This window comes from Sorex fumeus, unplaced genomic scaffold (genome assembly GCF_029834395.1).
Source record: "Sorex fumeus unplaced genomic scaffold, SorFum_2.1 ptg000022l, whole genome shotgun sequence".
NCBI lineage: Eukaryota > Metazoa > Chordata > Mammalia > Eulipotyphla > Soricidae > Sorex > Sorex fumeus.
Window position 1 is genome coordinate 1,998,078 of NW_026606079.1, and position 22,295 is coordinate 2,020,372.

General features: G+C 53.4%; 1 protein-coding gene across 1 annotated transcript in view; it reads left to right on the top strand.

Moving 5' to 3' along the window:
- Nucleotides 1-22,295, top strand: part of RCOR1 (REST corepressor 1) — a 94,957-nt gene that overhangs the window by 67,978 nt on the left and 4,684 nt on the right. The window contains exons 4-8 of the mRNA XM_056113689.1: nt 6,874-6,926; nt 9,688-9,849; nt 10,465-10,583; nt 12,951-13,029; nt 18,290-18,484. Of these exons, the coding sequence (XP_055969664.1) occupies nt 6,874-6,926; nt 9,688-9,849; nt 10,465-10,583; nt 12,951-13,029; nt 18,290-18,484 (608 nt within the window). The remainder of the gene's footprint in view (nt 1-6,873; nt 6,927-9,687; nt 9,850-10,464; nt 10,584-12,950; nt 13,030-18,289; nt 18,485-22,295) is intronic.

Here is a 22,295-nt window from a genome sequence, read left to right on the forward strand (position 1 = left end):
TGCTCCATCTACTATTATTATTATTTTATTTTATTTTACTTTATTTTGCTTTTTGGGTCATACCTGGCGATGCTCAGGGGTTACTCCTGGCTCTACACTCAGGAGTTACTCCTGGCGGTGCTCAGGGGACCATATGGGATGCTGGGAATCGAACCCGGGTCGGCTGCGTGCAAGGCAAACGCCTACCCGCTGTGCTATCTCTCCAGCCCCTATATTAGATTTTCTCATAAGCAAGCAACAAACTTAAGGTGATAGAGTCTAATATTGGCAATGCATTTTCTCTATGATTTTCTAGACTTGTTCGCTAGTAGACTTTATTGTAAGAATGCTGTGTGTATATTACATACAGCGTACACAATGTGTATTGATTGGCTCTTTATGTTTCTGAAAAGTCTTCTGACGCACAAGTGAATTGGAGGAGCCAGAAGTGACCTGTGGATTCTTGGCTGTTGGAGCACCCCTAAGTGCTGTCCCCCAAGTTGTTAAAGAGCCACTCTAAGGGGCTGGAGAGCTATCGCAGAGGGGAAGGCTCTTGCCTTGAACATGGTCAACCTGGGCTTAACCCATATGGTCCCCTGAGCACCACCAGGAGGAATTCCTGAGACCCGAGGCAGGAGTAAGCTCTGGAAATTGCAGGGCGGGGGTAGCCCCAAAACTAGGAAACAAACAAAAAAGGTCAAATGTATACTATCAACTTGTTTTTATTATTCAGAACAGCAGGGTGAGGGGGCTAGACGTGAAGGGCTGGGCTGAGGCAGCTGCGTGCAGGAGGTGTGGAGGGTTGGGCCTGGCACTGCATACAGTGTCCTGCAGGAGGGCTCCCCATAGTGCAGCACCCCCCTATGTTACATGCGCGTGCATCTCTCTTTCAAGCATATAATGTCACATAATGTATGTTAGTTTTTCAGCTATGATAGTCAGGCCGAGTTTTAATCCTGAATAACATCCCTTGATAGCTTAATTTAGCCATGACCCTATTCTTGAGCATATATTTTTAAAATTTTCCTACTGTAAACAACACATGAGTAAGCAGGAATTTGGAACTTTTTTTTTTTTGTAGTAGAAGAAAAAAAGCCTGCTGACTCTGCAGTCTTCCTGTAGCTCCTGTGAGCACTGGATAAATTGTTTTGTATCATTTGTCCTCTGGCCAGATTGTAAATTCCTTGGGGGTCTCACAATGAGAACACAGCATGGCACTAGCTGTCTACCTGTGCAGCGGGCTTGTCCCCTCCCCGCCTTGGAGTCTCTCCACGCTTTTCTCCTGTCCTTGTGTGCTGGAGGTGTGTGTAGCGGCCTCTAGCCAGGCGTGTCTGTGCCTGATCAGCTGCGTGTCCACAAGCCGATGCAGGGTGAGTCAGGCTAGTGCAGCAGGGGGAGGTAGGGACAGCTTCGGCCTGCCTCTGGGGACTGTGTGATGCCCGATGATGGGGAGCCTGGGCTCTGCTGCAGTGCCCGGGGTATCTGGGCTCAGCTCGCTGAAGGCCGGAGAGCTCCGTTGGGGAGGGCTTGCCTGAGGAGTGACCGGGTCTCGGAGGCTGCAGCCACCATAGTCTGCTGTGTTGCGGGGAGTCCGCACCGCTGGGCTCCCCGCTTCCTCCACACCCGCGGCCAGGGAATGCTGCTTGTAGTTAGGGGAGGTGTGGCTCAGATGGTACCAGTACCTCAGAGCGAGCGTGGCTGTTGGGAACATGTGCACAGCTGTTGCTCAGGGACTTGGTCATCCAGCGGGGAGGGGCCGGGGGCTGCCTGCCTAAATATCTGGTGCTGATTCTTTATTACTGTCTTTGGGTGCAGTCACGGAGAAAGGTGGTCATTGTAATCACAGCTCGGTGGCTTTGGCGTGACAGTGCTTCCCTTTGTTGCTGCAGTGTCTGGGGCTTGAACACAGTGCAGGTTGTGGTGGTTGTAAACTGCATCCCCGTGTTTGCTGTTGCTGGACCCTGCACACTCTGGTCGTGGTGCCCTGGGAGTCACACACCTGGCCCCCGTGTTCACAGGGCTTCATTTCCATAACCGGCACTCACACACAGCTAGCTGCGTGCCAGAGATGAACTGTGCCGCCAGGGGACCCAGACAGCAGAGCTGCAGGGACCGCCCTTCCGCATCCGTAGGCGGCACCGGGGATCGAACCTTTAGCTTTTCAGAAGCCACTTTCCCTGCCCAGCTGCTCCCGGGCCTCTGATCACCCTAAGTAAGGGAGATTGGACACAGAACTCTCTGAGTGCTGTAGAAAGCCAGAAGGCTTTATCTTACCCCCACCGCCTTTTTGTGGGGCTTTTGGTTTGGGGAACTATACCTAGCATTGCTTGGGGACTCCCGGAAGTGCTTAGGGGAAATGTGGGCGCTCCTAGCGCAGGTCTCAGCCCTTGAGGCATCTTCCTCACTCCTTTATCATTCTTTCGTCTTTTATTAATAGGTCAAACTTTAAATGTTAAATTTAAATTTTAAGCACCCTGAGGCTCAGATTCTTCCGGGGTAGAACTTAGAGTGCAGTTGTGCTGGGGCGGAGAGGCGCCTTAGGTTACCTCCAGGCCCAGAAGGTAAACGAGTGCTCTCACGCGCAGTGCCGCCTCCGGTGCTCTTGGCTGGGCGCCTGTAGTACTTACCGGAGTACCAGGGAAGCAGATGTTGGCATTGCTAGAAAGGGGACTTTGTGCAAAACCACATGAAGAAATCGAATTTCTCCCAATAAGCCACATTTCACTCCTGACTAGGAAGCTCTGCTTCATTATAGTTGACCCTTGCAAAGTCCGGCTTCCCTGGGCCTCCCGCCTTCATCCCCTCTCGTAGCTGCAGTAATGTGCGTGCCCACCAGGTGGCAGGATTGCTTAACTCAACGTGGGCTTATTTCAGTTCTCCATGAATCAAAGACATCATTTTTTTAATAATAAAAGGCGAGGCCATGATATTTATCATGTTCTAGAACAAAAATTTGTGGCCTGCTGAGTTGGAGTTATGAGAGAGAAATTGGTGCCGTGTTTCCTTCGCAGTACCTAATGCTACTGCAAATGTTATGAGGTATTTTAAAAGCCATATTCTGACTGTCGCTTTGTCCTCAACCCACCTTACAGTGTCAGCCTCTTGCTCTGCATAGAACATGCACGATTACAAGGTGTTTTGAATCACTGCAGTATCTCGGGGGAGGGAAGGGGAAGTTAAGGTTACTGAGCCCTTCTCATCTGCATCCCTCCTCTATGCGGTGAATCTGAGACTCCAGAGTGCTAGAAGGGCATCTGGTTCCTGGACACTAACGCAGCTTTAGCGTCCTCAACTCCCCTACGCTGGGTCAGTGGGTTTGCCTTGTCCTTCTCTGCTCGAGGAGGAGGCTGTTCTCCTCTGCACTGCCCATCTGCCTCCTTCCACATATAAGAGACCCTGGAGTTTCATGCCCTGGGCTTGGTCACACTCTTTACAGGCTCCTTTTCCACTGTTTATCCATCGTGGGGTAAACCGTGTCTCCTCTTCAGTACCTCCCCCAGTTTCTTCACTTGTGAGCAGGAGTGACTGCTGACTGGGGTCCACCCTCGGGAAGAGCATCCCACGGTGCCCACGGGCTCAGCGCCTTCTGACGCTTCCAGCTTGAGTCCAAAGCTCTTCTTCCTTCTCATTACCCCTCCTGATTGCCGGGTCCCCCGCTCTGCACCCCACACTGTGGCTTGGATATTCTCTTCTTTGCTTCTCGCTTCTCTGGGGGCAAAATGAGTGTGTTTTTCATCTGTATGTGAGCTGCAGCTGTATGCATAACTGAAGACGTGATTAGGCAGGTTTGGGGGTCTGTAAGGTGTAGGGTCTTACACGTTCTGCCTTCCCGTGCTGTTCCTGTGGTGTATGGAGTCTGCGCCATGCTCTCTTCACCTATCCCAGTTGAAGATTAAGCACTTCGAAGTTGTCCATTGGAACTTGGATTGTTTCGGTTCTCACCGATGTTGCTTCTACAGGGGGCGGGTCAAGCAGATGCCCCGTGACTGCTCAGTGTCATTTGGACCCGGGTGTACCCCAGATGCCCTCCCAGTCCCATTTGGGGGAAGACTCCCAGGCCCGTGGCAGTGTTGCGGCGTCTTCTGAGGGCCCCTGGACTTCGCTCCCCTTCCTGATCGCAGCTTTCTAACACGCTGCCCGCATCGGCTTTTCTCCCCAAGACTAGGGTCAGCTGGTTAACCTTTAACTGTTCAGAGGCAAACCTGAGATTACTGTAGGATTACTGTTGCAGCAGATGGTCAGAGCTCATTTCTCTTCAGCCCTTCCTTTTTGTTGGGGGGAGGGCTAGTTTGGGCTACACCCACTGATGCTTAGGACTCACTCCTGGTGGGTTCAAGGGGCCATTTGGAGTCCTGGGAATCGAACCTGGGCCATAAAGTAGCTCACAGTATTTGGTTACATTTAATATTCGACACCATCCCACCACCGTCACCCCTCCCCATCACCGTATTTCGAATGTGTCCATCACAACCCCTGTGCCCAAGCAAAACCGAAATAATTTATTTTTATGAGTGCGTTTGGAAGTGGATTTTCTTTTCTTAGGTTGAAAGTGGTTTGTTTGTGTCTCTTTCTGGAAGTTCCTCGAGAGGCTTGAAAAAATGCGCTCCGTGCTTTTCAGCACGTTCTGCCGGTAGCACGGAGTCAACCGCAGGGAGGACGGAGTGGGGCTGAGAAACTTTCCCTGGGGAGTAGCGCTGAGGGTCAGAACCAGGAAGGGATGCAGCCTGCTGTGAGCGCGTGAGGCGTGGGCCAGAGGTGACAGCATCACATGGGAGCAGATGACCGCTGAGCTCTGCTGGTCGGTCTGCCTTGGCCTGTCCTAGCTCAGGTTCCTGCATCACGGCGCCCCAGGACGGACAGCATGGCGCTGATCCCTTCTGGGCGGTCGGGTATGAAATGAGTGAAAAGTTCGATTGTTGGTGGTGGCATCAGACAGGAATTCTCAACATTTTTATTAAGTTGTTCCTTCACCTGCTCAGGTGACTTCATTTATTTATGTAACTATGAGAATTTTTTCTTTCTTTGCTATAAATTTGCATCCTGTGGTAAGCTCCAAGAAAATCTAAAAGCTAAGTGATTTGCTTTCAGGACCACTGCACCAAAATAAAAACAAACCTGTTGGGGACAGTAGAGCTAGTGATAGAACTGCCCTTGGCTACGTCGCAGGGATGTTTTACTTACTGTTGCTGCCTTGAGCCAACTTGTCTGCTGAAAAGAAAAAGAAAGTGTGAAATTATACATTGTACTGCTGAAAATACAATTGTGTCAGCTGCCACGACCTGGAAGGGCGGGGAGCAGGTGGAATGGAGCAGCACCCAAGAATGCCAGAACGCCCCGCCCTTACTCTCCTTGCCGCTTCCTGACTGCCACTGTCCCTCTGTCTGCTCTTTCTCTGCGCTTGGTGCTTGGGGTGGGGACGGTCCGTGTGTGGTACCTGGGCTGGGACCTAAGTCAGCTGTGTGGAAGGCGTCTCTGCTGCCCGCCCCGACTGCAGTCAGGTGCTGGGAGACACCCTGGGCAGGCCCGTTCTGCAGGGGCGGATCAGATGCAGGCCAGGACAGTGGGGGGGGGCACCCCCCCAGTGCTTCGCCCTGTCCACGTCCTATATAGGACCCAGTGCAGAAGGCCACGATGTCTGCAGAGCTGAGGCTGCTCAGAACCTGTCAGAAGGTTCTAGACTGTCCCTTCACCAAATGTTTCTGTAGGTGTTGCTCAAGGACTCTTTCCCTCGTTCTTCCCTCCGACCCGCAAACCCCAGCCTCCCGGCCTCCCAGTGCCCCTGCAGGTCACGCCACAGCGGGTAGCAGAGGGCAGGGCCTGGGGACTCCTCCCTCCCGAGTGGGGACAGCACGCTGTGCTGGAGTGACCAGTGAGGGCCCCGTTTTAGGTCGCCTTTGACAAACTAAGGTCATCGAATTTGCCTTTTGCTAGCGTGGGAGAGTTGGAATGAGATTTGTTTGCAGTGCTGGGGGCTGAACCCAGGGACTCCCATCCCTGATCCCATGACTTCCTGGTTCATAAGAGCTGCCTCCCAGAAAACAAAGGGACTTTGAGTCCTGTTGAGCCAGGCCAGGCCTGTGCTCAGGGTCTCCGGGCTTTAAATGGTTCTAAAAGTTAGGGCTGGAGCAACAAAGTACAGCAGGGAGGGCGCTTGCTTCGCACGACCTGCTGTTCCGTCCCCAGCTCCTATATGGGCCCAAGCCCTGAGCACTGCTGGGGGTTGCCCTCCCAAAGGAACAAAACAGAGATGGTTTAAAAAAAAAAGGAACTAGAAAAGTAAAGTGTCATGTTACATATAGTTACTGATTTAGACTATCAGTGGAGAACTTTTCTTTCTAGTATTAGAAGTCATGCAGATGAAAGAATTTGAATTTTTTTTCAGAGTTGATTTTTCTTTTTCCTACTTCGGCTTAAGAGAGTGGCTGCGTAATGGACTGGAATGGGTGGCAGAGTGAGGACTCCCTGCCCTGCGCAGCCGAGCACTCTGTCCGGCCACTGACGGGGACCACGGGCCAGAGAAGGAAGGCAAGGGGGAGTTTTACCTCTGCCTCAAAAGGATTTTCTTAACTTGATTATGTATCTTGAGCGTTTTCTCAGTGAGGCCTGAGTGTGCGAGACTGCAGGGGCTGCGGGAGGGGGCTGTCGCGCAGACCGGCCTCGTGCCCTGAGGTTCAGCTTGGCCGGGTGGCAGCCCTGGTAGACGGGATGTGCAGGTCCTGATGGGCTCCAGAGGTGCTTCTGCTACTCTCCTTTGATTATTTTTGGGCGGAAGAAACCTGAAAAATAGATAGGTACGCGTATATCCATCCATGTATACCAATAGATGCACACACAGTAGCGTTGGCCTTCAGGCTCCGTGCTCTCTGCGATCCATGCCCGTGTCTTGTCTTTCAGTGGATGAGTACATCGCCATCGCGAAGGAGAAGCACGGGTACAACATGGAACAGGTAATTGCATGATTTTCTTTTTTTCTTTTTGAAATTTTGTTTTGGGCCACACCCAGCAGTGCTCAGGGCTTGCTCCTGGCTCTGTGCTCGGGAATCACCTTTGGAAGGGCTCAGGGGATTGTTTCGGGTGTCAGAGATCAGACCAGGTTGTCTGTGTGCCAGGCATGTGCCCTACCCGAGTTCTGTCTCTTCACTCCTGGTTTGGTTATCTTTAAAATGGGTTTCAAGGGGCTGGAGAGATAACACAGCAGGTAGGGCGTTTGCCTTGCACGCAGCCAACACGGGTTCGATTCCCAGCATCCCATATGGTCCCCTGAGCACCGCCAGGAGTAACTCCTGAGTGCAGAGCCAGGAGTAACCCCTGTGCATTGCCAGGTGTGACCCAAAAAGAAAAAAAAATGGGTTTCAGTGGCTAACTCGGTCCTAAACAGTTTGAAGGCTTCCTGACGGGACTGTTCGTTGGAGGCTCCGTCCCTTCCACTGCTTGCGCTGTCAGGTGCCTTTAGTTGGCACAGCGTCTGTGGACTGGACAGCTCTTCAGCATGCTGGACACTCAGCCGGCCAGAGGCTTTTGTTCAAGTGTGTGTTATTCTTCTGATTTTGTGGGTTTGTGACTCATCAACACACTCATGCCTATAGTCTTTTATTGTTAATTTTGTTTTGTGGAACTTTGAACTCATAAACTGACTCGGGTTTTCCTTGCATTACATGCAGCCGACCCCGATTTGGTTTCCAGCAAAATTTGATTTCCCTGCTGCCTGCTGTCCTGCCAAGGGTCGCCCTTAGGCACCGCTGGCTGTGATTCTAAACAGCCACCAAAACATGACCATTTGGAGGAGCCAGAGCAGAGCAGTAGGACAGCGTGTAGGTGCTTGCCTTGCAGTCGGCTGGCCCAGGTTCGATCCTCGGGACCCCATTGGTCCCCCTGAGCCTGCCGGGAGTGAGTCCTGAGCACTGAGCCAGGAGTAACCCCCGAGTCCTGCTGGGTATGGCCCCAAAACAAACAAAGATTGTTTGGCGGGACCAGAAATGGCACAGCAGTTAGGACACATGTCTGGCATGTGCCCGTGTGGGCTCGGCCCTGTATGGCCCCACCTCCTCTTGGCCCAGAGTCACCAGGGACTCCTCCACAGACCTTGCTCAGATCTATCCTTGGGGATCAATCAGAGATTTTTCTCCATAGTTGTATTTCAGCCTTAATTTGAATGCCTACAAAAACAGGTCAGAGGACAGTACAGGGGTGTGGCATTTCAGGTCCCAGTTCCATCCCTGGCACCACAGACTATCCCTCCAGCACTGCCAGCACTGTCAGATTGGTGCTCTTCAAACGTAGAAGTGGCATGTACCGCCTGTGGGCGTCTTCCTCCTCTGTCCTGATGCCTGAGGCTCACCCCTCATTCAGATGCTGTGGACTTTTTGAGGCGTGAGGGAGGTGGTTTGAGCCACACCAGGCAGTCCTCAGGGCTTACTTCTGGCTATGTACTCAGGGACCATGCGGGGTGCTAGGGATGGAACCCGGGCTGGCTGCGTGCAAGGCAGACCCCCCACCTCTGTACTGTCTCTCCAGCCCTTTCTGTGGGCATTGCTGTGGACCCTGGACTTCCTGTGGAATTATTTGACTGCTGTTCAGTTGTCAGAAATGCCGAGCTAAGATAGTGCCAAATAATTGGAAGCAAGAAGCGCTTGCTCTTCGGTTTTTCAAACACTGTTCATGAACTTTGCACAGCTGCTCAGAAAAGCATCCGTGTTACTGTTTAGAAAGTATGAGTATTATTGGTGATTGCTGAATATATTTGCATGAATTTTCAAGGAATCTGTTCTCCAAAAGTGAGTGTTTTTACTTAGGATTGTAATACAGTAAATTTTTTTTTTTTTGGCTTTTTGGGTCACACCTGGCGATGCACAGGGATTGCTCCTGACTCTGCACTCAGGAGTTACTCCTGGCGGTACTCAGGGGACCATATGGGATGCTGAGAATTGAACCCGGGTCGGCCGCGAGCAAGGCAAAAGCCCTATCCCTTGCTATCTCTCCAGCCCCTAATATAGTAAATTCTTTTGGGGAAAAATACTCCTTATTTCTCTCATTCTAACCTGTTCCTTACCTGTCTGTAATTTTTTTTCCCTGACTTAACTGAGAAGCTTGTTGAGGTTTTTGAGGAAAGGAATAACAAAATCAGGAACCGGGTCTTTATTTGGCTATCGCACGGACTGCCCAGCTTTTGGTCTTTAGCACCTCCAGAGCACCTGGGGCGGCCTGGGTGTCATCCCCAGCACCCCAGGGCCAGAGCAGTGTCCTCAGGCCCTTGCTGGTTTACCAGCCATCATGGTGGGGCCCCCAGACCTCCTGAGCATCACTTTGGAGGCCGTAAAATAAAACACGAAGGGGCCAGAATGATAGTACAGCGGGGAGGGCGTTTGCCTTGCACTCGGCTGACCCGAGTTCAATCCGCTGCATGTCATTATGGTCCCCCAGCACTGCCAGGAGTAATTCCTGAGTGCAGAGCCAGGAGAAATCTCTGAGCATCGCTGGGTGTGACCCCAAAACAAAACAAAACAAAAAAATAGAAATAAAAAAATAAAACACGAAGAAAGAGCTGTGAGTCGGGCTGGGTGGCCTCCAGGGCCGCGGTCCCGGTGCTCCTTGCGCAGCTCGAGGCCGGGCCTCCCTCTGCCCCAGGCCCTCCTCTCGGGTGACTCGTGCTTGGGTGCGAGGCGCTCCCTCCAGCCTCTCTGCACGCTCTCACTCATTGCCCTCCCCTAGGCTCTCGGGATGCTCTTTTGGCACAAGCATAATATTGAGAAGTCCCTGGCGGATCTGCCCAACTTCACCCCCTTCCCAGACGAGTGGACGGTGGAGGATAAGGTCTTGTTCGAGCAGGCCTTCAGCTTCCACGGGAAGACTTTCCATCGGATCCAGCAGATGGTGAGTAGACAGTCGGTCCCCTGTCTCCGGACTGGAGGGAGAGGGCTGCTGTCTGCTCGCTACTCCGAGAAGCCTCCTTGGGCCTCGGCCTTTGGGGGAGGGCTTCCCCCCTACTCTGCCCCTGACAGCTGTGGCCCAGGCCCTTTCCCACTCACCCCAGTTTCTCTTGGGCCCCAGTCGCTCCAGTCAGGGTGCGGCATCCTGAGCCCAGGCTTCCCAGGGGTGAATTGCACAGCTTCGTCCCTTCACGGACAGCCTCCGCGATGCTCACGTTACTGTTGAGGCTCTTAATTGCGTTTTGGGGTGCTGAGGGTAGAACTTAGAGCTTCACGCGTGCCAAGCGTGTGCTCGGCTGCTGAGTCCCTGGTCTCTTGGGGCTTTACGTATGTGGGAAGCACCTTTAATCCACGGTCCAGCGTTTCACGAGCTCCGAGTCACTGACCACCAAAACCTGCCTAATTTGAAAACGTGTTTTGTCGGTTTTTCGCTTAGAGGAAATGACGTGTGACTCCAAGCGTTTCCAAGTATGGGAGAGAGATCCTTATTAAATGTATCGAAACAACTGAATTTTTCAGAATTTGCTTTAAGTCTAAACCAGCCACTTTTAATGTTTAGCTCCCTGATAAATCAATAGCAAGTCTGGTGAAGTTTTACTACTCTTGGAAGAAGACGAGAACTAAAACCAGCGTGATGGACCGCCATGCTCGGAAACAGAAGCGGGAGCGGGAGGAAAGGTCAGTCTCGCCGGGGCGTCCTCGCCACTCCCTTTGAGGCCCCAGAAGTTTCTCGGGGCTGGTGGATCCGCCTGGGGGCAGGGAGGGAGCTGCAGTGTGGGGCTCTGCACGAGGCCAGGAGCCCCCGCACTGCCGGACTGGCCCCCATTTTAACAGAAACTTCGTTAAATTTCTGTTCTGACTTCTGTTCTGAACCGGGAAGCAACATTTGATGGTTTGTTTTGTTTGGGGGCCACACCTGATGGTGCTCAAGGCTCCTTGGTCTCTGTCTACACTCGGTGGCCCTCAGGGCTCACTCCTGGGGGGCGCTCAGGGCTCCCTATATGGGGCTGGGATTGGCCATGTAGTGGCCACATTGGGTGGGCACATGCAAGGCAAGCGCCCTGCCCCTGTGCTGTCTCTACCCCCCCTTTTTCATGCCCTTTAAGGGGGTTCCTTTTTTCTCGGGGGATGCTCTCAAGCAGTGCTCATAACCCAGAGCCGCACCCTTTGTGCTTGGCTGAGCTTGCGGCATGGCTCCACACCTGGGCCCAGAGCACCAGGACCCCAAAGCTGTGCTCCAGGGACCGTGTGATCCCAGGGAGCGTGTGCTGCGCTTTGGCCTCGTGCCCAGGGAGGGTCCTTCCCCGCGTGCTGTGCAGTTTGTGCTAGAGGTCCAGGCTTTTGTTCTTACTTCGGGTCTCCCTCGGGATACCCAGAGACCGGATGTCCTGGCCGTGCTGCTGCCTGTGGTGCCAGGGACTCCCTGTGCCTCCCCAGCAGGGCCCGCGCTCCCGGTGATCCTCGGGGCCATGTGGTGCCGGGGCTCGAACCCCAGGGTGTGGCACAGGCAGGCATGTTCCTTCACTTCCCGACAGTCTCTCACCCCAGAGAGGTTTCGTGTTTTGTTGGATTTTTGCGCCACAACCCACTGTGCTCAGGGGTGACTCCTAGCCGGACTCGGGCACCACGTGGGCTGCTGGGAATCAGTGCTCTGACCACCGGGTGCCATTTTCTTGTTCCTTCCCTTGTTCGCTTTTCCCTTTTGTCGATACGCCTGGAGACATGTGTGATGGTTTTTTAATAAGGATGCCAGTCTGAAGATTTAGCTCAGCGAATAGGACACCTCTTAGCCTCTTTTCCAGGCCTTAATTTTGACACCACGAGGGGCTGGCCGGGCACTCAGTCCCAGGACACGCGTCTCCACTCTGCTGGGCCAGCTGGTGCTCACTGCAGAGCTCACTCTCACCCCGTTTCGCACCGTCCACTGGCTTTAGCTTCCTCAACACGAAAACGAAGATGCTAGAAAGCAGTACACTGGTCATGCCTTTGGGTTGTTTGTAGTTTAAGAGTCGTGTGAGTGTGTGCGGGTGTGTGGTATCCATACACAGCATGGGGAGAAGGGTGAGCTGCGTCTGTCTCCGTGGCATTGCCTCAGGCAGGTTCCGCCGAGTATCACCCCGGGAGAACCAGATCCTCTGGTGTCACAGGGAAACTGAATGGTTCTGCGAAGCTTTCCCGAGCTCTCCCAGCAGCAAGAGTCTGAGTTAATTGACCTTGATCCATCTGCGTCTCTCAGCTTGCCGCACGCACGCCGCCGGCTCTGTTTATGGATCAGTACCTTGCTAACCGAACACGAGGCACACACGAGCCTGCCGTGGAAACTGCTGATTCAGGTTTCCTATGTGCATCCTGTTAGGGCTCGTGTCCTGTTTGTAAATGAGCCGGTTCCCACCAACCGGAACAGTCCACTAAGTGGAACTTGGGTGGAGACAGGCGGGGTCGGTGCTTCCCCAGCCCTCCGTCGCCAGTGGTCGTCAGCTACCTGGAGAGAGGCCTTGAGCACAGCGTGCCGGCCTCGGGAGACCTTGCCTGTGTCGCCACGCTTCCGGGGGTGGCTTTGGTGGTGGTCTTCGCAGGAAGAGCTTGGACCAGGCCCGCACACCCACGGGACCTCCCTCTGCTGCGTGTCTGTGCTGGGGCTCCTCCTCCGGCCAGCCCGCTGCGCCCAGCCCTGCCTCCTCGGCCACGCGTGCGGCTCCCACGTGGTGCAGGCTGAGGACGCCTCAGTTCCCAGTCCACCTCCTGGAGATGATTATGGGGAAATAACATAAACGTTCGATATTTTCGCTGAGGGGAAACAGCTTACAGATACAAAGCCGCAGTCTTCTGGACCTGGTTTAGGAGTTTCAAACCTATTTTGTAGTATTTTTATCGTTTAGACCGATAGACTATGCCGTTGGTGTTACTGTATTTGAATTATGTAAACTCTTGTATTTCAGTATTTTGAAGACATACTTAGACTAAATTTGTATGAATTTATTGCTTATACTTGTATATTGGAGTCATTACAGATTAATCTTTCAGTAACTTATTCTTGTCTTCCAGTGAGGATGAACTGGAAGAAACGAATGGAAATAACCCCATTGACATTGAGGTTGATCAAAACAAGGAAAGCAAAAAGGAGGTATTTTTTTCCCTAGTATTATTTGAACAAAGACATTTTACTACTGCTGCTTCATGAGTACAGCATTCCTCTTGCTTATTCTACTTAATACGAAGTGCGGTTCGAGTGTCACGGCGTGGCTCTCGGCGGTCCCCCTTTGTGTAGAAAGCCAGCGTTTGGGTTGAACAGCGCGTGAGTAGAAGGCGGGACTGGAAGTGCGTCCCTGAGCACTGCGGAGCCTGGAGTCTCAGCCCTCGGGCCTTTCCCCGGCGCTTAGTCAGAAAACGCTTCTAGGGAGAATTCTGCCGCCAGAGTCTGCCGCCTCTGGCGCTCCGGGACTCCTTCCAGGCTGCCCTCCCCTCCCCTCCCCCCCCCCCCCCCCCCCCCCCCCCCGCCTCGGACGTGGGGTGCCCACAGCAAGTCCTCTCCGACCACGTGAGGACAAGCTGCCCTCGACATTTCCTCCCTGGAAGTCATCATCAGGCAGAGGTTTGAGTCTCGGTTTCACTGACAGGGCCCATGATCCCTGCAGTTGCCTGTGATTTTGAAAGATAAGTAACAATCGTAAATCGTCCATGATCAGGTCTGGGTCTCTGGCACGAGCTGCGCCCCCCAGAATAGCCCTTCTGCGCAGTTCCCCGGGGTGCCCGTGAGCGCGTCCCAGCGAGAATGGGCTGAGGGGCATTACCCCACAGCGGTTTGCTGAGGTCTGGGCACTAGCCCAGCCCCAGGGTTCTGTCTCCCAAGAGTGGAACAGACGAGAATAGCTGACAGCTGAACTTAGATTATGGCAGCAGTACATGTTATTTTCTTTTAAAATGTAAATACAGGGGCTGGAGCAATAGCACAGCGGGTAGGGCGTTTGCCTTGCACGTGGCCGACCCAGGTTCGATTCCCAGCAACCCATATGGTCCCCTGAGCACCGCCAGGAGTTATTCTTGAGTGCAGGGCCATGAGTAACCCCTGTGCATTGCCAGGTGTGACCCAAAAAGCAAAAAAAAAAAAAAAAAGTAAATACAGCTAACGAAATTAAAGTTAAAATGATGGGTGTCCTGACCTACTCCCTAAAGGGTGACCCTTTCCTGATGACCTTCTCTGTCCCCCGCACTGATGCCTAGGGCGGGATGCAGAGTATAGTACGGGGTGCACACCTGACAGGTCGAGATCACTCCTGGTGGTGGGGCTCCAGAGACAGGACAGAGGCCAACCCCAGATAGCACTGCATGTCCCTGAGCACAGAGCCCCAAGCAGCACTGGATGAAGCCCTCAACAGAAAGCTCGCACGCACGCGCGCTCTCTCTCTCTGTGGGATCTTATGTGACTGTTTAATAAAAACACTACAGCTGGTTATATATATGTATACAGAGCTCTATAGTGTTATTCCATCATACAGACCTTTGATCAATGGGTCCGTTTTTCTAAGTGAAGCAAAATAGATTTTGTTTTTTTCTTTTTTGACCACACCTGGTGATGCTCAGGGGTTACTGCTGGCGGTGCTCAGGGGACAATATGGGATGCTATGGGATGTCGGGATCAAATCCCTAGGTCGGCCAGGTCCATGGCAAACACCCTCTGTATTTTCCACCCTGGCCCCCGCAAAATAGTTTTTATTGAAAGAGATTTAGAGAGACAGATGCGAGGGGAGAGAAAGATGAATGCATGTCCAAGGGAAAACATGAATCTTACATGGGTTTAATTTTTTTTTTCCTGCTTCTTAGGCCATACAATGCTGTAATGCTGACACCTCATAACTTACTTTTCCACTAGAATTAATTTCTGGTAGTTGAATCGTTGGCATAAGAGAGTGCTGGATACATTTTTTGTGTTCTTTAAAAGTAAGAACCTTCAGCACTAGGAATCGAGGCCTAAGCCTCGCACATGTAAGCCCTGTGTTCTCCCACTGAGCTACACCCCAACTTTAGGGACTGTTTTGGGTTAGTTTTGTTTTGCTTATTTTTGTTGTTGTTTCATTTTAAGACCGTGATCAGGGCCAGAACAATGGAACAGCAGGGAGGGTGCAGGAGGGAATTTGTCTTGCATGTAGCCCACCCAGGTTTGATCCCCAGCATCCCATGTGGTCCCCCGTGCACCCCCAGGAGTGATTCCTGAGTGTGAGTCAGGAATAACCCCTAAGCATCACTGGGTGTGACCCACAAACCAAAAAAAGGCCATGGCCTAGAAGTGCCCAGGTGCTACTCCTAGCTCGGCTCTTGCAAGATAGAGCGTGTGCTACAGTCCTTTGAGCTGCCTCCTCTGCCTGGGATTTTTTTTTTTTGGCTTTTTGGGTCACAAGGAGTAGGAGTAGGGGGGTCACAAGGGGTGAGAAAAAGCCAGTTTACAAAGGCCAGTCAAGAGTTTACTAAGTATTATATTTCTGTTTGGGTTTGTCTAGTCCCACCCAGCAGTGCTCAGGGCTTGCTCCTGGTTTTGTGCCCAGGAATTACTCCTGGCAGTGCTCAGGGGACCATATGGGATGCCAGGGATCGAACCCGAACCAGATGGGCCCATTCAAGGCCAATGCCCTCCCCACTGTGCTATCGTACTCTCTCTCTGATCGCCCCCTCCCTCCCGGATATATTTTTAAGGCTTGTTTTTGCAGAAATCATTAAATTGGAAACGGTTCGTTCTTTCTGATTTCACCACTGCCAAGCACCTTGTATGATTTGTTAAATAACAGGATTATTTTAAAGGTTAGCTAAATTGGATTGTTGAGGAAATCAGATTTCACTTGCAGTTTTAAACTTTGCATTTTGATACATTGATCTTTAAATGGAAGTGGGTTTTGTGGTTTGGTTTTGTTTGGGGACCATACCCATAGGTGCGGAGGACATAACTGCTCTCTCTGAGCTCAGGGATCACTCTGGGGGCAGCCCGGGCTGGACCCAGGGACCATCTGGACCGAGTCAGCCCTGCCTGCTGCACTATGGCCCCTAAGTGGCAGCGTCTAAGAACAGACACAGTGAGGGGCCAGAGAAGAACGTTCAGGGCTTAAGGCACCTGCCTTGCCCGTGGCTGACCCTGGTTTGATTCCTGGCACTACATACGGTCCCACAAGCACTGCCAGGAGTGATTCCTGAGCACCAGAGCCAGGAGTAAGTCCTGAGCATGACCGGGAATGCGCAGCGCCCCCCCCCCCCCCCCAAACACACACATATACACCATAAACATAATGACTTTTTTTTTTAATTGAATTACTGTGAGCTACACTTACAAAGCTTTCGTGTTTGGGTTCAGTCATACAAAAATTGAACACCGGTCCACCCACCAGTGCACGTTTTCCACCACCAGTGCCCTCGGTATCCCTCCCCCGCAAATTTAGGTTTGGCCCAAATCTACCCACACCCGCCAAAAAAAGAAAAAAAAATTAGAAACTCTTTGGAGGTTGAAGAAGTTTTCTAAGTAGCCATCATCTTCCTCCAGCCTCTGGGGGCCTCTGGGCTCTCCTTCTGAGGGTCCTGCCTGTCTTCGCGTTGCCCACTGTTGGGAGGGGGGCTGACGCCAGGCACAGAGCCACATGGCCTCGTGTTAGACTTCCCCACCATGATGTTGTCAGCTCCTGTTCGGTTTCTCTGGGCTGGTGGACATCGAGGGTTTGTCTATTTTCATCAGAAACAGAGTTTGGAAAAAAAAAAAGAGTGTTTAGACAGACTCCAAAGATGAACAACTCCGAATGGGACATTTTGTGGTCAGTTTTACTGTGGGGCGCAGTGCAGGTGGCGCTGTGCTGGGGGGTTGCTCGGTAGTGCCTGGAGGGCAGCGGGGCCTCCCACTCTCCAGAGCCCGTGCCCGCTGCCGCCTTCTCCTTCCCAAGAGGACACTGTGTCCTTCAGGAGAAGGGCAGGGCCAGGGTGCCTCTGAGCAGGCTCCCAGAGGGACAGTGCGAGGGAGGCAAAGGCTCTATAGCAGTTCTGAGAGTCTCCCGTCACACAGCCTCTGACTGAAGGAGCGTGGTGGTGCCTTCTCTTTCCTGTCAGGCTGCCTCAGACGGGCGCGAGCCTCGTGCTGCGCAGCCGAGCTCGCTGGCGGGGGACGCGGACCAGTGGTGTCTGGAATCTTGTTCAAGATTGTATTTTTGCCGTCCTAGTTGGCATGGTCTCTTGGGTTTACGCTTCTAAAATGTGAACATATTTTCTGCTTTATCAACAAATGTTAAAATACAAATTACAAGATGAAATTATGGGCAATTGCAAACGCCTTCTTGCTCTGAGAATGGAAGCCAGGGAGATGCCAAGATTTCACTGCATTTCATCTCCAGAGGTTGTGGTTTTAAGAGAAAGCAGTTTTCTGGGTTGGTTGGTTTTGGGGCCACACCCTGGGGTGCTAGGCTTACTCCCGACTCTCTGCTTTGGGATCACTCTTGGTGAGGCTTGGGGAACCATATGAGGTGCCAGCAATCGAACCCACGTCCACTGCATGTGAGACAAGCTCCTTCTCCAGCCTACTCCTGCTGTCTCCAGCCCGTCATGTGTTTTTAAGTGACAGGATATGTTTTTTGACGTTACACAGCTGCCCTAAGCATTTTCATTATTCTTTAAACAATAGCACTTTCCTGTTGGGACTGGGGAGATAGGAGAGCAGGGAGGGTGCGTGCCGTGTGCACGCGGCCAACCTGGGTTTGATCCCCGGCACCCCGTGTGCTTCCCCAGGTACCGCCGGGAGTGACCCACGAATGTAGAGTCAGGAGCAAGCCCTGAACACGGCCGGGTGTGACCTTTCAAAATGGTGATATTTCCCATTGAAAATCTAAATTTCTATGACCAGTATATAAAGAATATAAAGAATTATTTTTGTTTTTGGGTCACTCCTGGCAGGGCTGGGGGGCACCATTTGGGATGCCCGGGATCAAACCAAATCGACCGCGTGTGAGGCAGATGCCCTCTCTGCTGTACTATCACTCTGGCCCCTGTGTGAGAATTACATGGATCTTTATACGTGTGCTGAATCATTTTTCTCATTTTGGTGATCAAAATCCATCTATTTGTGTGGGATTCAGGTCGAGTGGCATCCTTGTCGTATATACAATGCCCACCAGAGGAGAATACAGGGGTTTCCTTCCTATGTCCCTCATTTCGGAAGTCGAGAATGTGATTATTAGACGCTCGAAACGGGAGTGCAGAGCCCTGTTGGCCCAGGAGGGAGTTGGAATGCCCTGAAGTATCGACCCGAGTGCAGAGGCTGATGCTTTCGCCTCCAGGGTGGCTGGTGCAGGGAGCGATGTTGGTCCTGCCAATCGGGCACTTGAATTGTTTACTTTTCTGCGTCAAATATGTGTGCTGTCCAGGTGCCCCCTTCGGAGACGGTTCCTCAGATCAAGAAGGAGAAACACAGCACACAAGCTAAGAACAGAGCCAAGAGGAAACCCCCCAAAGGCATGTTCCTCTCTCAGGAGGACGTGGAGGCCGTCTCTGCCAACGCCAGCGCGGCCGCCACCGTGCTCCGACAGCTGGACATGGAGCTGGTGTCCATCAAGCGGCAGGTGGGTGCGACACCCACGCGCGCCACAAGTGTGAAAGCGAGCTGCTGCGTGTGAGGAATGAGGAGTCTGGGTTCCGAGCGACGAGGCGTGGAGCAGGCCGAGACGCTCACACGTCGCTGCCCTCGCCCCTCGCCTCCCCTCTTGCCTGTCGGTGCGTCCTCTCCTTGCCGGGCCCAGAGATGGGCCCGTGTGGCCCCCAGTGCCTGACAGGCGGCCCGCGCGCCTGCTCTCCCGCCGCCTGCCCCGTCAGCACTGTGGACACGGTGACCAAGGTGACGAGGTGGAGAGCACCTGTTGGCCGCATCTTCCCCCGCCACGCCTCCCGTGGCCCTCGGGGTGCGCTGCGACTTCCTTGAGTCAGGACTGGCCTCTCCCTCCTAGATGCTGGAGCAGGAATCTCCCCGGTGTCAGCAGCAGCGACCGGAGGGGTCAGTGCCAGCGTGGGCAGGCCCTGTCAGGACTGTGCTGCCTCTCCGCTTCCTTTCAGGGACGTGCCTTTGGGCTGGTCCCCTCTGGGTGTCTGGCCCACGCGCAGTGCTCGGGGTACTCCTGGAACGGTCCGGGTCCCACCCAGGTGCCCAGCCCATTAGCTTCCGCTCCGTAGGCGGAAAGACTTCCTCACGGGGGCGTTTGTGTTTTGATCTTCCGTTCACCCAGAAATCTCTGCAGAGTGGCAGCTTGTCCTTCCCGTCCCGCCTGCGGGCTCTCCCTCTGCTTGCTCTGCAACCCTCTGAATCTAGTGATCGGTGTCTAAGTGTTCCACGATTGTCGTGGCTCTTTCTGGCCCTTGCTTTGCCTTGTTAAATTCAGTCACCTTCTCAACTTCTGGAAGAATAGTTCTGTTAGAAGCTTGATTTGGATGGTAATAAATCTCTAGACCAAAATAAAGAGTTAGCGATAGCACCGGGGTTAAAGCACCTGACTTGCGTGTGGCCGGCTCTGGTTTGAGCCCCCAGCGCCCGAGTCCCTGTGCGTGTCCCCACCCCCAGAGAATCCAGAGTCAAGCTTAAAATGGAGGCATACATCGGATGCGGGCGAGCGTGCACCCCCCGCTTGCTCTCTGATCTCGCCCAGAGATTTACTTTCTATGTTCAGATCTGATATGTCCACGACAGCTTCATTTTCCGATACTAGGTACTTTTTGAATATTCTGATAAAGATCGTAGGGTTTTTTTTTTTCCATCTGCTTTCATTTTTGTGACGTGTCTATTCCTAGTTCCTTCCTTTGTCGAGGTGGTCTTGGGAGTCGCGGTGGGGCCGCACACATGGCAGTGCATGTGTGTGTTGGTTGTAGCGCCTGAGACTTCCCTGCGGTGCTCCGGGGCCACACTCTGTTCCGGCCCGAGGGATCAGTGACGCTGTTGCTGCCTTGGAGTCTGGACACAGGGTTCAGCTGGGCTCATGCAGCTTGTAGGGCAGCCCTTCGCCCCTGGCTGTCTCTGGGCCCGCGGTTGTTTCAGAGGAGCCTTTCCTAGACCAGAGAGAAGTCCAACATGGAGGGCACTTGTTTTGCGTGCAGCTGACCCCCTTCAATTCTTGGCACCCAATATGGTCTCCTGAGAACTGCCAGAGTGATCCCTGGGTGCCCGCACTGTGCCTCCCGCCCTTCGCAAAAAAGTAGTCGGGGGTTGGGGGGTCCTTCTGTGTGTGGCCTAAGAAACTGTTCCTGACGCGGAGCGATAGTGTAGTGAGAAGGGCTCTTGCCTTGCATGTGGCTGCCCTGGGTCCTATCCCCAGCACCCAGGCCCTGCCAGGAGTGATCACTGAGCATCGCCACATGTGACTCAGAAAAAAAGCAAAACAGAAGCTGTGGGTGCAGTTTGATTTTTGCAGGGTCCATTTAAGTGGACGCTGCAGCCAAGCGGCCTGCCTTGTCCTCGGCCGGTGTTCCTTCTGTTTCGTTTTTCCTGCTTTTCCCCTGCTCATCCTGGTGGTTTTCTTGGAAGGCGAAGTGGGAGGCAATTGTCGTAGAGTGGCGGAGAGCGGGTCCCCGGTCCCTCCTCGCGGGGCGTCCTCCTCGCAGGTGCAGCCTCTGTGAGCTGCCTCTCGCTTGAGGAGCGCCTCGCCGAAGCCAGTGCCAGACACAGACAGCCTTCCGCTGGAGGCGCCTCCCGGGTCAGGACTGGGCTTTTGTGGCCCTTCGGCACCTTTGCCCGGGGGTCCCTGACACGAGCCTCTGGAAGCTCGGTGCATAGAACCCACTCCTCGTGGGGCTGCAGCCCCCTCGCGGGAGCCCAGAGCAGAAATCTCTGTGGACGGCGTTTTGTTGTTCTTTAACACTGATTTTCCAATTTGTCATTTGTTCCAGGCATTAAATGTTCCAGCGCCAATCCTTGGCGCCCACCCATGTGACCTTACCTCTTTCAGTGTCCCTGGTTCCCACCTACCATCCCAGCCTGCCCCCTTAGTGGGCACAAAAAAATTCCTCCATACTGTGTCACAATCCAAAGGCAGGTGGGATTATCAGAACCGAGATCAATAAGAGCGAGCTGGTAGCGATCACCGCCTCACCCCCATCTTTCTGACGCCACCGAGGGCTGCCTGGGCTGCTTCTGTGCCGCTCTTCGGGCGCATTGAGCTTCCTCGTTCGTTGGCCGGCGGGGCTGCGCCTTCTCTGCTGGTGTGGCTGCGGGCAGGAGCAGGAGCACCGGCCCTGCTGGACAAGGCCCGTCTACCTGGAAAACTCTGGCATCGTGTTCTGGCCCCAAGAGCAGAACTTTTTGGAGATGGGGTTGGGCATATCCACTGTGTTCAGGGGTTACTCCGGGCACATGCCTGGCAAGTGCCCTGTCCGCTCTATTGCTCGGGCCCCCAAGAGCAGAAATTTTTCTGCAAGTTGCTGCTCAGAGTTGACATTGTTGTAAGGAGAGGCCTAAATTGGACACGTAAAGGAGACTGGCCATGTAGGTTGGGTGCAGAGATGCGGTGACTGACCTTGGGGTTCTCTGTGTGCTGGCTCCTCAGATAACATCTGTGAGAGCGGCAAAGACCTGGCCTCGGAGTCGGGGTTCATTTTTCTCAAGTAGCAAGAGACGTACCAGCAGCCGTTGGTCGTTGGTGTTCATTCCTTTAGAATGTTCTTGGATGCAGGTTCTTGCTGATCTTTTGCTCGACCCTCCTTGAGTTAATGGTCTTTGCTCTTGCTGTGGCCTCATACAGGCAGGAACCGTTTCTGCCCTTCACGAGCACTTCAGGGTGGGGGCAGGGAGGGAGTCCCTGCGGCCCTGGACACCCACCGTGAGCTCCAAGGACAATCTCCCACCTCTTTCCTTGGCCACAATCAACATTCCTCAGGGGTTCCTCCTGGCTGTACTCTCAGCAGTCACTCCTGTGGTGCCCAGGATCCCTGGAACCTGAGCACGGAACCTGGGTCGGCCGCATAGGGCAGGCGCCTGCCCGCTGTCCTTTGGGCAAGGAGGGCTGTGGTGAGCAGTGGGGGGCTCCGGCCGGCTGGCCTGGCTCGCCGGGCTTTCGGTTTTTTCTTTTCCCATGAGAGAAAATAATGGAAAAACCAAGTTGGTGACGTTGGCTGCCCTTGTGTGTTCTGTTTCTGAGCCAGGTGGCCTGGCGAGCCCCCAGCTGCCGAGTGTGGGTCGGTGGGCTCTGCCCCCATTGGCGTCTGCTGCCCTGGCACCTGGCACAGCCGCTGTGTCCTGAGGGCGTCTGGGCTTGGGGGCGGAGGCTGCTCTCGCCCTGGGGTGACACCGCACTCTGCCTGGCTGATAGCACATCTCTAGATTGTTCTTTTAGTTGTCTTTGTTTGTGGGTCTTCATACCTTTATGAACGTTTTTCATTTTTTAAATGAAACTA